The sequence below is a fragment of the Oncorhynchus masou genome, chromosome 23, assembly GCF_036934945.1.
Source record: "Oncorhynchus masou masou isolate Uvic2021 chromosome 23, UVic_Omas_1.1, whole genome shotgun sequence".
Lineage (NCBI taxonomy): Eukaryota > Metazoa > Chordata > Actinopteri > Salmoniformes > Salmonidae > Oncorhynchus > Oncorhynchus masou.
Window position 1 is genome coordinate 40,710,273 of NC_088234.1, and position 13,099 is coordinate 40,723,371.

Sequence of the window (13,099 nt, forward strand, 5' to 3'; positions counted from 1 at the left end):
TCAATTGCTTCCTGTACCTTCCTGACTATGTATGGCACACTTCAGGCCCCATCATCTGCAAATATCGACCTCCCAATATCTGGCTGTACCTGAGAGTAAACATTATTGGTCATGACTGAGAACAACAGAGGACTAATCACACTCCCATGTGGTGTACCATTATCCACCAAGTAGCTGCCTGATAGTGACTTTCCCATCCTCACCTGGATAGATCTACCAAACAGGAAATCCTTTATTCAGTTGTACGTTCTTCCTCCTACCCCCATAATATCAAGCTTGATTAATAATCCCTCCTTCCATATCCTATCATACGCCTTCTCCTCATCAAAAAAGACAGCTATAACAGTCTCCTTGTTCACCTGAGTCTTCCTGACCTCTGCTTTTAAGCAGAGCACTGGGTCCATAGTTCCCCTTCCCTTCCTGAACCCACTCTGATGTGGCGATACTAGCCCTCTGCTCTCTAGGAAGTGTTACCCTCTCCGTAATCAAACGTTCCATAATCTTACATACATGTGATTTTAAAGCTATTGGCCGATAGCTTGTTGGCCTCGTTGGGTCCTTCCCTGGCTTCCGGATTGGTACCACTGCCTCCTTCCAGCTGCCTGGTAGTTTCCCCTCCTCCCACACTGTGTTGTACAACACCAATACCTTATCCAGTGCCTCATCACTAAGATGTGATAACATAACAGAGAACACCTTATCTTTCCCAGGTGAAGTTAACCCAGCCTTACCTATTGCCCTTTTCCACCTCTGCTATGGTAAATGGTGCATTCAACGCATCATTTACATCCTCCCTCTTATCCAGCACTCCAGCATGCTCCTCTCCCACGAACGGATGCTATAACCTCTAGTACTGGGCAGCAAGTTCAGTATTTCAGGTCATGTTATTCTATAGACAATGGCTAAATGACTAAATAACAAGCCAATATCCTTTATTAAGTGCTTGTCATTCTGACAGGGCAAATCAAGGAGTTCAATATGGCACATAAATCATTTTCCATCCCCTAAAATAATTGTATATTCTGCAGTCTCATGATAATACAGTTTTGCTGCACACACGTTCTGTCTAATAATTCCTTTGCCTCATAACCATGGTTTAGGTATTCGGATGTTTATATGGAAAGTTCATGTTCATGTTAGACTCGTCTTGAATTTAGACTTCCCTTCCTGCCCTCCTCCAATGGAAACTAAAGCTGCATCAAACCTGGGGGGGGGGTGTCATGTTTTCTGACTGCTTCAGATAAATAAGGTTTTATTCACAACGTAAGCGTCCATTATTTTCTACATTATCACATCTGATGAAAGAAAGAGAGAAGAGGGAGCCTAGCATATAAATAGATCGCACATATTTGAACTTTTTATTGATTGCAACATAATCACGTAATGATAAAACAACAATTGATAACACTCATTTGTTTTCAAAAATCCTAGCTAACTGTTGCACAAAGATTGCCATTACGAGGAATCAAATGGTGAGCTGCAGCTTTGACACCGAACATGCCCACATTCTATTAAAGTGGAAAGACAAAAGTGGCTTTTACATTTCAAAGAACATGATCATATGAAGTAGAAACTTTGCCGTTTTTCTGGATGAACTCAGTGTCCACTCTTTGTCCATCTTAACCTCACAGGTCTACTATTATAGGACAGGTGACAGTAAAGAAGTCCCCTTTAATTTCTGGTCTGGAAACAACATCTTCACAGTCGTACACTACTAATTGGAGGCTATCGTAGAAGCGGCACAGGCACTTGAAAGACATTAACATTGACATACAACCTGGTACACGGTCATGCAATGATACTTGGCCAACATGACTTTGAGGTAATGATTAACATACCAAGAGCTGCTTGAAACACAGTCTATGTAATTCCAGCCATTTTTCAGCAAATGCACTTTTGAAATCCCCCAGTTTTAACTTGGAATACCCCGTGCAACAGAAATGAAAGGGCACCAACTTTAGATTGTATATGTACAGTTTTATATAAATATACACATCTACCCCATTAGGAATCTTTATTTTTGACAATGGTTTTTGCTTTTAACTATCAATCTTCTCCACAATTTTTGCGGGTGAAGGCAAAGCCATCCAGTTTGCATAAACGCTATCATTGGCATATCTTGTAAAGACTGGGTTAGTGGCATCAAGTTTGTTGAGCAGTACGGGGCTCTTCTCAGGCCAGTTCGGGTATGACATGCCTAAAAACGAGAACATATCATTTTTCTGCACCGAGTAAAGAAAAAGAGTGCAGACAGTAAAGGCTCCCTCAAATTTTGGACAGAATGCATATTTCAGAAGTGAATTATAGACGGTTGTTTGACATAAGACCATGAGAAGGCTATACATGTAGAATCCTATGCAGAAATCACTTCACAGACAATAATGGTGTCCATAGTTCCTGTATAGTTTAACCGAGAAAATATACTGGATTGATTAAATAAGATTCAAAAGACAAATAGCAACACTTATCGTTACATTATTGGTAATGTATGTCATGACCTCTAAATGTTATCCTTGGCTCACGCACCATTGATAACTGATGTCCACATAAAGCAGATACAAGAATTGCGTCACTGTAACAGGACACCATGGTCACCAAGTCACTGTTTGTTCATGGTAACTAAGTCACTGTTTGTTCATGGTAACTAAGTCACTGGCAGCCATCTTATTGCTAAATACTTTTATGAACTATCAACTGGAAGTGCTTAGGATCTATAGGATTTGTTTGGGAATTTCGTATGAAAATACTTTTACAAAGTATTGTTTATCAATGTTAGCCAAAAGTCGATTTCAAAAGACTTACTGTACGCTTACATTATGCTTAATAGGTAGCCTATATACACACAAACAATTCAGATAACTTAAGACAGTCAGGAATCCAAATGTAATAGATAATGATTGATTCAGCAAGGCCCTGTTTCAAATGTTAAACTGTTTTTGAACAGTATTTTCCAAATTAATAAAAAATTGCGGGTGTTGGAATGTGTTTTGAAAATGTTTATGTCGTCCAAAACGTATGTTTCCTAATATAAAATCAATACGTAGGATTGAATGTGGATTACAATATGTTATATAAGGGAATTATGGAAATGTTTACTATTTACAAATTTGTCAATATTTTGGTCAGGTTGAATGTACATCAGAAGCAGGTCCAAATAGTGATTATCAGACACAAGATTCTCCTTTCCCACTGACTCTCATTTCCTAAGAAATGGGAGACTTTTTCATGAAGCATGCCTAGATCACAGTCACACACTACAGGAAGCCAATCACAGCATGTCAAAAACAGAGCTTATGTGTCCTGTCACTAAAATCGAGTAAATGCATGGGAAATTCTACCATAGAGCTTGTTTTCAATCCATGTGGAGGGAATGGTTCGAGGGAGAGGGGCATTATTGCTGTCCACTAGGGGTGTGTCCTCTTCGGAGAGGGCGTCGTCGTACAGTAGGGCGTCGGCTGGCGTAGACGCTGCCAGGTCCAGGTAATCCTGATAACAGGAGAGGAACACCTGATTAGGCTAATCACTAACGACAGGAAGGTGGAGCATACTGCTAATGCTGTCATTATACAGTCATTTCCTACCATGCAGTTATGACCTAACTTAACCTCCCATATGGTTAAGATTGTAGCTAACTGGCATAAGAGATCCAATGACAAACATCGATAGGAAACCGAATGTATTAGAGCAATACATTTCCTACTTTAGTGTGAGATAAAAAGTATTAAAAGTACTCTGTTTCAAATCCTAAACATATGAATCATATTTTTGCACTGTATTTGGCATCCTAAAAAATGGCACAATATTTGGCCTCTTTACCTCAACACAAGACCAACTGCTATCTATTGTAATTATACGTTTTGCAAATGTTGCCCAGGGCCATATTTTGGGGATGGTCACCTGACATTGGTTATACTTATTGCTGGACACGAGACTGGCCATTTGCGGTTTACTCCATTTATGACGTTGCGTACTGTAACTACCAGTGAGCAGTGTAACGACCGGATTAGACAGAGAAAGAGTGTTGGTTGTTTTTGCTTGATCCTACCCGGTTTTTCACCATCATCTTCTCCAGCTCTTTGCTGATGTCTATGAATATGGGCCTTTTGTTTGACTCCTGTTTCCAGCATCGAAGCATCAGATTATACCTGCAGAAACACATTCATACAACACTTAATGGTCAGAAGCAACAACACGTAACACACGATTCACCGTGAAAAGAAACGAACGGGATGGTTCACCTGCAATTTACAGTAGATCATTAGAATGAATAAGTGTGGGTTTGCTGCCGGCTTGTCATGTCATGAATGTCATTACCATCACAGTGTAATAGAGTAACAGTGATTTTTACTGTGGTTACAATGACGCTGGGGTAAAGTAAAGTGGCACACATACATTTCCTCAGTACAGTTTTCTGGTTTCTCCATCCTGTAGCCAGTCTTGAGGAGGTTAAAGAGGCGTTCAGGGGCGATGCCTGGGTACGGGTTTCCACCCAGTGTCACAATCTCCCACAACAGCACACCAAAGGACCAGCTGGCAGGAGGCAGAGGACACCGCATGAATAGCACCACAGTCTAATGCATGGGTGAAACAGTGACTGTTTGCTGTATAGTTTATCCGAGGCGGTAGGTAGCCTAGCGGTTAAGGGGATTGGGCCAGTAACCGAAAGGTAGCTGGTTCAAGTCACTGAGCTGGCAAGGTGGATAAATCTTCCACTCTGCCGTTGAGCAAGGCAATTAACCCCCAACAACTGCTCCCTGGGTGCCAATGACGTTAATTAAGGCAGCCCCCAGCACCTGTCTGATTCAGAGGGTTTGGGTTAAATGTGGAAGACACATTTCGGTCGAATGCATTCAGTTGTGCAATTTAGTATATTTTTTGATCATGCAAATATGGTTGGTTATGGATATGTATCACAGGTGTTTTAAGTTGTTTGCGCAAGGTACTCACACATCACTTTGTGTTGTGTAAATGTGATCAAACAAGGATTCTATTGCCATCCATTTCACTGGGATTCGACCCTGAAAAGAGAGGCAAAAGAATAAGAGAATGGACATTGTGATCTCAGTTCTGTGAAAGAAATCCTTACTACAATCGATAACAAACTAATTGACAATTTCAGAAAACAATCAAATTTAGTCATTTTTAAAAGTACTTGGGTATTTGACATTTGGGTTCCCTACCTTGCTCCTCTTCACATATGAGTCTTCCTCATACACGTCCCGGGACAAACCAAAGTCTGAAATCTTCATCTTACGGCCCTCTGCAACTAGGACATTTCTTGCAGCGAGGTCCCTGTGAACAAGCTATTGGAGGACAAAAGTCAATTCAAGCTCCTTTCTTTACAAAATATGGAGACACATTGACATTGAGGAAGGTTTAGCATGGAATTCATACATACAATGGGTTCCAAAAATGTTGGTAGCCTTGATGAATTGACCAAAAATATCAACTGTAAAAAAAAAAATACTGAGCAATTTATATGCTCCAAAAAATGTGAAATGTATGTTACTTTATACTAATGCAATTGATTAGAGAAAAGGATTTTGTTTAACAAGTAATATTTATTTTATCTTTAGCATGTTTTGGCATTAGAGTTAGGAGAACAATAACCAGAACTTTACCCAGAACAAAGAACAAACCCAAAACAGGAAGATCAGAATGCCATGAACCAAGAGGTTAAATTCAAATCCCAGGTGAATAATAATGATTGCATAAATGAAAATGCACAATTGAATCATGTACAGTACCAGTCAAAAGTTTGGACACACCTACTCCATGGTTTTTATTTTTTTAAACTATTTTCTACATTGTATTTTCAGATTTCGTCATCAACAAACGCGGCGAAAAGTACAGTAAATGTGAAATGCACATAAAATCAACAGTAATGTTTGGATGAAGTCTTATGTTAGATGAACTGCTGTGTCCTCAACTTTGGTCTAATAATTTTTCCACAATCTCCAAACTGTTCCCTTTCAATTGCTACTATGCTTATGCATTTCATAGAAACATTCAAATGTAACCCTATCTATATAAACCTATTCCTACTAGTGTAAAGGGTTAAGGGAATGGGCTCTGGGAAACAGTCACATCACTGGAATATTCCTATGAAAACATTAGTTAATGACCTAATGAGACTCTTAAGGGAACGTTCTCTAAAGTTGTATGAACATTTGTTGTTAACTGGGAAGATTCTTATCAATAAAATCAAACCAAATGTAATATTTGGTCCCATATTCCTGGCACGCATTGAGTACATCAAGCAGTTTGTTTTAGTTGTGTTTGATTATTTTGTGTCCAATAGAGATTCATGGTAAATCATGTATTGTGTCATTTTGGAGTCACTTTTATTGTAAATAAGAATCAAATGTTTCTGAACACTTCTACATAAATGTGGATACTACCATGATTACAGATAATCCTAAATGAATCGTGAATAATGATAAGTGAGAAAGTTACAGAGGCACAAAGATCATACCCCCCAAGACAAGCTAATCTCCCTTGAAATTGGTAATGGTGAGAGGAGTATAATTTTGTTTGATTTTATAGATCAAAATCTTTAGGGGTGCCAATAATTGTAATTTTAATTTTGAGATAAACAATTATTACCTATAAAACAAAATCTCTTTCTCTAAACAATTGTATTAGTATAAATATTTAAGTTTTTAGAGCATACAATATAGTTTAGTATTTGTATTTACTTTATACAGTCTTTTTGGCTCATAAAGTATTTATCAAGGGCACCAATCATTTTGAAGGTAAGGTATACTAAAGGCAAATCCTTACTTCCACTTCAGTCAAATTTTCACTGAGTCATGCAATGGGAGACTGAGAGAAATTTGACTTAAGTGGAAGTTAAAATTTGTCACATGGTGAATATTTTGAAAGCGGTAATTGCTAGACAGGCACCTTCATTTCAGCCAGGTACTGCATGCCCCTGGAGATCTGCCAGGTGAAAGAGATCAGGTCGCCCATGGTGAGTGCCCTCTCATCTGGATTCTCCAGGTAGCTCGAGTTGCGGTTGGCATCGTTGCCTGACATGTAGCTGGGTCCCACCTTTCGGCTCTCACGCAGGAAGTTGCGCAGTGACCCATATTTGGCATATTCTACAATCAGATACATTGGACCTAGACGGAAAGATACAACATTTCAGAACACACACTTAGGCTTACAGTATCTGGCAGGATTGAATGAAATATGCATCACATATACCAGGTATAACACCGGAAGGTTAAGCATTGCAAGGACATCATGTTTTCATTAATATGATCAAGTGGGTCCACAATTTATTATACCCCAATCTCGTGATGACTTTGAGCATCATTTGGTCAGACAGGGTATCTGAGGCACTGCTACCATAAAGGACAAGATCTGAAGACAAGATTCTCATGTATCACACATCTCCATTGTTGACGGTACAGTCAATCAATAATATTGATACCCTCAAACGGTGCTCGGAGTGGATCAGTATGAAGCCTTACCATCCTGGCTGCAGGCTCCGTACATCTTGATGACGTGCGGATGGTTGACTTGCTTCAGTAAGGTGAATTCTGACAGGAGGTCCCGCAGTTCACTATGTGAGGCGTGGTCTGTTGCAAAAATAAAAGAGAGATTCATGAAATACTTTCAGAAAATACATCACCTTATAGGCCCGCCCACTAGGCAGGATCAGGTGGCCGCCGAGGGGGACACACTGACGAGGGTGGTATTTAATAAACTTGCAGGATTTAATAATCTTGGGTAGTTTATATTCAGAGTTTGAGTAGCCAAAGTGATCTGTTTTAGGTCTTAGTCGGGAATCAGGACTGAAAAACTGTACCATATGGATGGGCAAGGGCGCAACTTTCACTGGGGATTTTTTATTTTATTTTATTTACAACTTTATTTAACTAGGCAAGTCAGTTAAGAACAAATTCCTATTTTCAATGACGGCCTAGGAACAGTGGGTTAACTGCCTAGGAACAGTGGGTTGACTGCCTTGTTCAGGGGGAGAACGACAGATTTGTCCCTTGTCAGCTCGGGGGTTTGAACTTGCAACCTTCCGGTTACGAGTCCAACACTCTAACCACTAGGCTACCCTGTCCTCCCCACATTCTGAAATTGCATTTATGTCCCCCCCAGTTTTATCATTGGAATGTGATACAAAATGAGGCAACGGTGTGCTTTAGGACCATGCAGACACCTCCGAGATGTTGGGTAGGCTGTTTGGAGTGTTTCTCATACCGGATAAAAAAAATATATAAATAATAATCATGTCCCCCCCACTTCTAAAACCAAAGTTGCACCTCTGTGAATGGGCTTTCATGAAAATGAATTGCGAGCTGACACTGTATACTATAGGCTACCATTCTACCTTGCAAGGATAAGAGGGGGCATTTTATTTTGTCTCGCCTAGGGTAGCAGAACTGCCTGTACCTTATATCTATCATGGGCTGGCCAAAAGTCACATCATAAAAATCTACTTCCACTGTATATTCAGTATACAGACACCTAGGGACTCACTCACTGCATGAGTCTTACAATAACTGTTCCTATTGTCTGCTCTTTGTCTGGTTAGCATTACCTTTAAGCATTTTCACAGCTACTGTGGTGTAACCAGCCTTTCCTTTCAGCCGGAATGCAGTCGCCTTGACAACCTTCCCAAACTCCCCTTCTCCTAACGTTTTGCCCAGCACCAGGTTTTTGCGTGGAAATTCCCATTTGGGATCCTCCTGTTAAAACAATTAAGCGTTCACATTTTTAAAAAACGTCTCTATTAATACAACATATATTTGCAGGTCACATGATCATTCAAAAGGCAATTTAGTATAGCTGGGTTTGCAAAATTCCGGAAACTTTCCAAACATTTTCAGGAAAGGCCTTACAGGTATTTTGAAGGTGTCTATGGCTACTTGGTTCTCCATGGAGTCTAACGAGCCACGGCGCATGTTGTTAGCGGAGTAGCTGATTGGGTAGGATTGTGCGGGCCGCCGGAAGGTCATCTCAGCCGAGGTGATGGGCGGCTTGGGGGAGTTCTTGTGGTAACGATGGATGAAGTAGGAGGACAGGAGAATGGAGACGATGAAGGAGAGCAGCACGGCAGTGGCAATGATGGTCTTGCAGACCTCGTCACACATGGCCTCTGCATCAGACAGGGTAGAAGGAGACAGTGAACAAAAAAACACGATGGAAACCATCCTTTGACAACACGGGCAAAATGTAATTTCACCTTTGATTGACATACAGTATCATATCTTGAAACATCTCCATTTGGAATGCTGTTTTATTACCTATGGGGGTGTATGGGTCAATACACGTAGAACAAAAAGGATTTGAAATGATACAACTCACCCTCTATATCATCCTTCTCACAGAAGCATTTTTCAGAGTAGCAGTAGCAGGTTCCATGGCCAGCTCTAATGCCAGACATGATGCCCTTCTCATGACCACCTATAACGGGTTCAACTGAGAGACACAAACACATGTAAATCTATTGAATTCAACAATAAATAAAAAAACTATTGAAATACCATAAAAAAATAAAAAACATAAAGAAATAAAGAACGTCAATAAGGTAGCCAAATATAAATGGCCATAAAAGATTTAGGACATTTCTCACTTGTACAATCCTGAGGACATATTGATGCGTCTTTGCTTTCAACTGCATCACAAAAGCCATCAGGGCACGTGCGGAGGTCAGGGGAGCAGGTGGAATAACTTTCTGATATTCCTGAAAGATAAAGGAAAAATATAATAGCATCATTTCCTGTTTCCATTAAACACCCCCTATTTGTCTGTAACCGAGAATAGGACCTTCCAGCTGGATTACCTGGTCAATGACAGGCAATCTGGTCAATGACAGGTAATCTGTTCAATGACAGGTAATCTGGTCAATGACAGCGTGGGTACCTTTTGCAGAGCCCTGTCTCCATTGGCACCTCCCTGTGGTTGCCCCCAGGCCTCTGATGGTCTCACAATCCCCACGCTGTCTTCCCTTTGCACAGGAGAGGAACTGCTGGTCCTCTAGGCCCTGCTTATCAACTACACAACACAAACTTTATGAAGACAAAACACATGTTCAACAGTATGCTTCGCTATTATGCGATTGTCAAGCAAGATCACAAGAGTCTTGGACACGGACAAAGCTATGGACAGTCTTGGACATGGACAAAGCTATGGATGGAGTCTTGGACACGGACACAGCTATGGCTAGAGTCTTGGACATGGACAAAGCTATGGATAGAGTCTTGGACACGGACACAGCTATGGCTAGAGTCTTGGACACGGACAAAGCTATGGACAGTCTTGGACATGGACAAAGCTATGGATGGAGTCTTGGACACGGACACAGCTATGGCTAGAGTCTTGGACATGGACAAAGCTATGGATAGAGTCTTGGACACGGACACAGCTATGGCTAGAGTCTTGGACACGGACAAAGCTATGGATAGAGTCTTGGACATGGACACAGCTCTGGATAGAGTCTTGAACACGGACAAAGCTATGGATAGAGTCTTGGACATGGACAAAGCTATGGATAGAGTCTTGGACACGGACACAGCTATGGATAGAGTCTTGGACATGGACAAAGCTATGGCTAGAGTCTTGGACACGGACAAAGCTATGGATAGAGTCTTGGACACGGACAAAGCTATGGATAGAGTCTTGGACACGGACACAGCTATGGCTAGAGTCTTGGACATGGACAAAGCAATGGATAGAGTCTTGGACACGGACAAAGCTATGGATAGAGTCTTGAACATGGACAAAGCTATGGATAGAGTCTTGGACATGGACAAAGCTATGGATAGAGTCTTGGACATGGATAGAGTTAACATAATTTGACAGGTCTCTACTACACTAGTCCTAAGGTCTCTAACAATGAGGCAAGAGCCTTGAAAAATAACTGAACTGATGACTTCCAAATATGAATGCCATACACCCCATTCATTGGTAATCACTGTGGCCAAATCAGCATCAGTCTGGAGTATTGCTGGGAATGAACTTATTATCTCATGTACTTACTATCGCTATCGAGCACAACGAGGATCTGAGTGCTAGTCTGCAGCAGATTCTGTTGCTCTTGAGCAATAACCACATACTGCAGGTCCTGGCACTCTGGCCTGCGAAGCGCCTCTGTGTCGTTCACATATAGCACCCCCACCATGTCCTTGAGGCTCTGTGCAATGCTAATCGCAGCGTAGCATGACTGTACGTCGTCGGACAAATTCCCTGTCTTCTCTGCTACTACTAGCCGGTATGTGACATTGATGCCCTGGAACTTCAGGCTGTTGTCCACACAAATCCTACCGAGCTGAAATGAGAAGGAACACGAATCATACAGGGAAAATGCTACAGTTCTAATCAGATTGACACATCTTACATTTAGCCTACTGGGGGGGAAAAAATAGGTCCCCGATGAGCTAACCTCTGAAATATCAACCAAGTAACCTCACAGATTGCTTTAATGGCATTTCATCACATCACTCTTGAACAGCGGAATACTATTATCTTAAAATAGTTGTTTATTTCATAAGCAGTGACCCTCTTCTCAAGCAAAGAGGGCTGTATGTGAACTCTATAGGTACCTGGGAGTAGACATTAGCTCTACGTGTTAGTGCGAAGAGGTATGTCACATTGGTGAAGAGAATGGGGACAGGTAAGACGGTGATATTGTAGTGCAGCATCACAGTTCCCTCTGGACCGGGGTATGTAGTGTCATTGACCAGGTAATCCAGCTGGAAGGTCCTATTCTCGGTTACAGACAAATTCTTCTTCAGTGCAAGCCCTACGTGCCACACAAAGGGTAGAAGGGGGGGCTGTTAATTTAATGAATCGATCAAAAGATTTAGTAGACGTTTGTCATATTAACAGGCTGGTTTCCCAGACACATATTAAGGCTAGTCCTGGACTGAAAAGCGACAAGGCTTACACAGTGTCTGGGAAACCAGTCTTTAGAGGGATTGTGGAACTCATCTGGACTACTCACGGAACTCATGAACAGTGCCTCGGACGTTGCCAAAAATGGCCTTCTCTTCTTTGAAAGAGTATTCTATGGTGAACATTTCATTTATCCATGAGTCATTGGTCATCATATTTCCGACAAATCTATTCTGACTCTGGGATTTGGGATACCTGGGTGTTGTGTCTCTATCATAGACAACCAAGTTGCCAAAAGAACTTCCCTGAGAAACACACAAGAACACAAGAACAACAGTGCTATCAATGATACATGTATAGCAATAAACTGATATACAGCCTTGGTAGTAAAGTAAAGTCACCTGCTTGCGATCAAATTCCAGCACCACGTCCTCTGTGTCTGTTCCACTGACATACGGCGCATTGTCGTCCTCGTCGTAGACGTTGATATGCAGTGTAACAAAAAAGGTGTCTACCATTGTGTCAGTCTGCACTGTGCAGATCAGCATGGGACTGTATGTCTCGCTCTCCTCGCGGTCCAACGGAGCAGTCACTACCAACTCAGTGGTGTTTTCATTCACAGCGAATGGGGCCGGAACATCTAGAGCCAAACCGGAAACCGTGAAGAGGAGATGTAAACATATCATGTTAGTCTCATGTTGACAGACTTTGTAGTTTCCTATTCACCCAGCTACTGGAACAGCAATGAGAAAGAAAATCGAGAGAAAAATGATTGAAGATAATATTGTGCATTCTATAAGAGTGGGAACGTGGGGTAGACATTGTTAATGTTGTCAATGACTATTATGGCTGGAAACGGCTGATTTTGAATAGAATATCTACGTAGGTGTACAGAGGCCCATAATCAGCAACCATCACTCCTGGCACGTTGTGTTAGCTAATCCAAGTTAATCATTTTAAAAGGCTAATTGATATTAGAAAACCCTTTTGCAATTATGTTAGCACAGCTGAAAACTGTTAAAGAAGCAATAAAACTGTCTTTTAGACTTGTTGAGGATCTGGACCATCAGCATTTGTGGGTTCGATTACAGGCTCAAAATGGCCAGAAACAAATAACTTTATCCTGAAAATGGTCAGCCTATTCTTGTTCTGAGAAATGAAGGCTATTCCATGCGAGAAATTGATGGCTGGGCATTTGTCCGTAGTCATGGTAGCATCCACATTAATGTAAAAGTGTTTAGAA

General features: G+C 41.2%; 1 protein-coding gene across 1 annotated transcript in view; it reads right to left on the bottom strand.

Annotated features, from left to right (window-relative positions):
- Nucleotides 1-1,344: 1,344 nt before the first annotated feature.
- Nucleotides 1,345-13,099, bottom strand: part of LOC135510834 (proto-oncogene tyrosine-protein kinase receptor Ret-like) — a 30,157-nt gene continuing 18,402 nt past the window's right edge. Inside the window, exons 4-20 of the mRNA XM_064932110.1 lie at nt 12,258-12,496; nt 11,966-12,161; nt 11,565-11,764; nt 11,002-11,290; nt 9,886-10,017; nt 9,596-9,706; nt 9,328-9,441; nt 8,862-9,118; nt 8,561-8,708; nt 7,479-7,586; nt 6,907-7,124; nt 5,181-5,303; nt 4,948-5,018; nt 4,393-4,530; nt 4,046-4,145; nt 3,339-3,486; nt 1,345-2,197 (exon numbers count right to left, since the gene is read on the bottom strand). Coding sequence (XP_064788182.1) covers nt 2,040-2,197; nt 3,339-3,486; nt 4,046-4,145; nt 4,393-4,530; nt 4,948-5,018; nt 5,181-5,303; nt 6,907-7,124; nt 7,479-7,586; nt 8,561-8,708; nt 8,862-9,118; nt 9,328-9,441; nt 9,596-9,706; nt 9,886-10,017; nt 11,002-11,290; nt 11,565-11,764; nt 11,966-12,161; nt 12,258-12,496 — 2,750 coding nt within the window. The 3' untranslated portion in view covers nt 1,345-2,039. The remainder of the gene's footprint in view (nt 2,198-3,338; nt 3,487-4,045; nt 4,146-4,392; nt 4,531-4,947; nt 5,019-5,180; nt 5,304-6,906; nt 7,125-7,478; nt 7,587-8,560; nt 8,709-8,861; nt 9,119-9,327; nt 9,442-9,595; nt 9,707-9,885; nt 10,018-11,001; nt 11,291-11,564; nt 11,765-11,965; nt 12,162-12,257; nt 12,497-13,099) is intronic.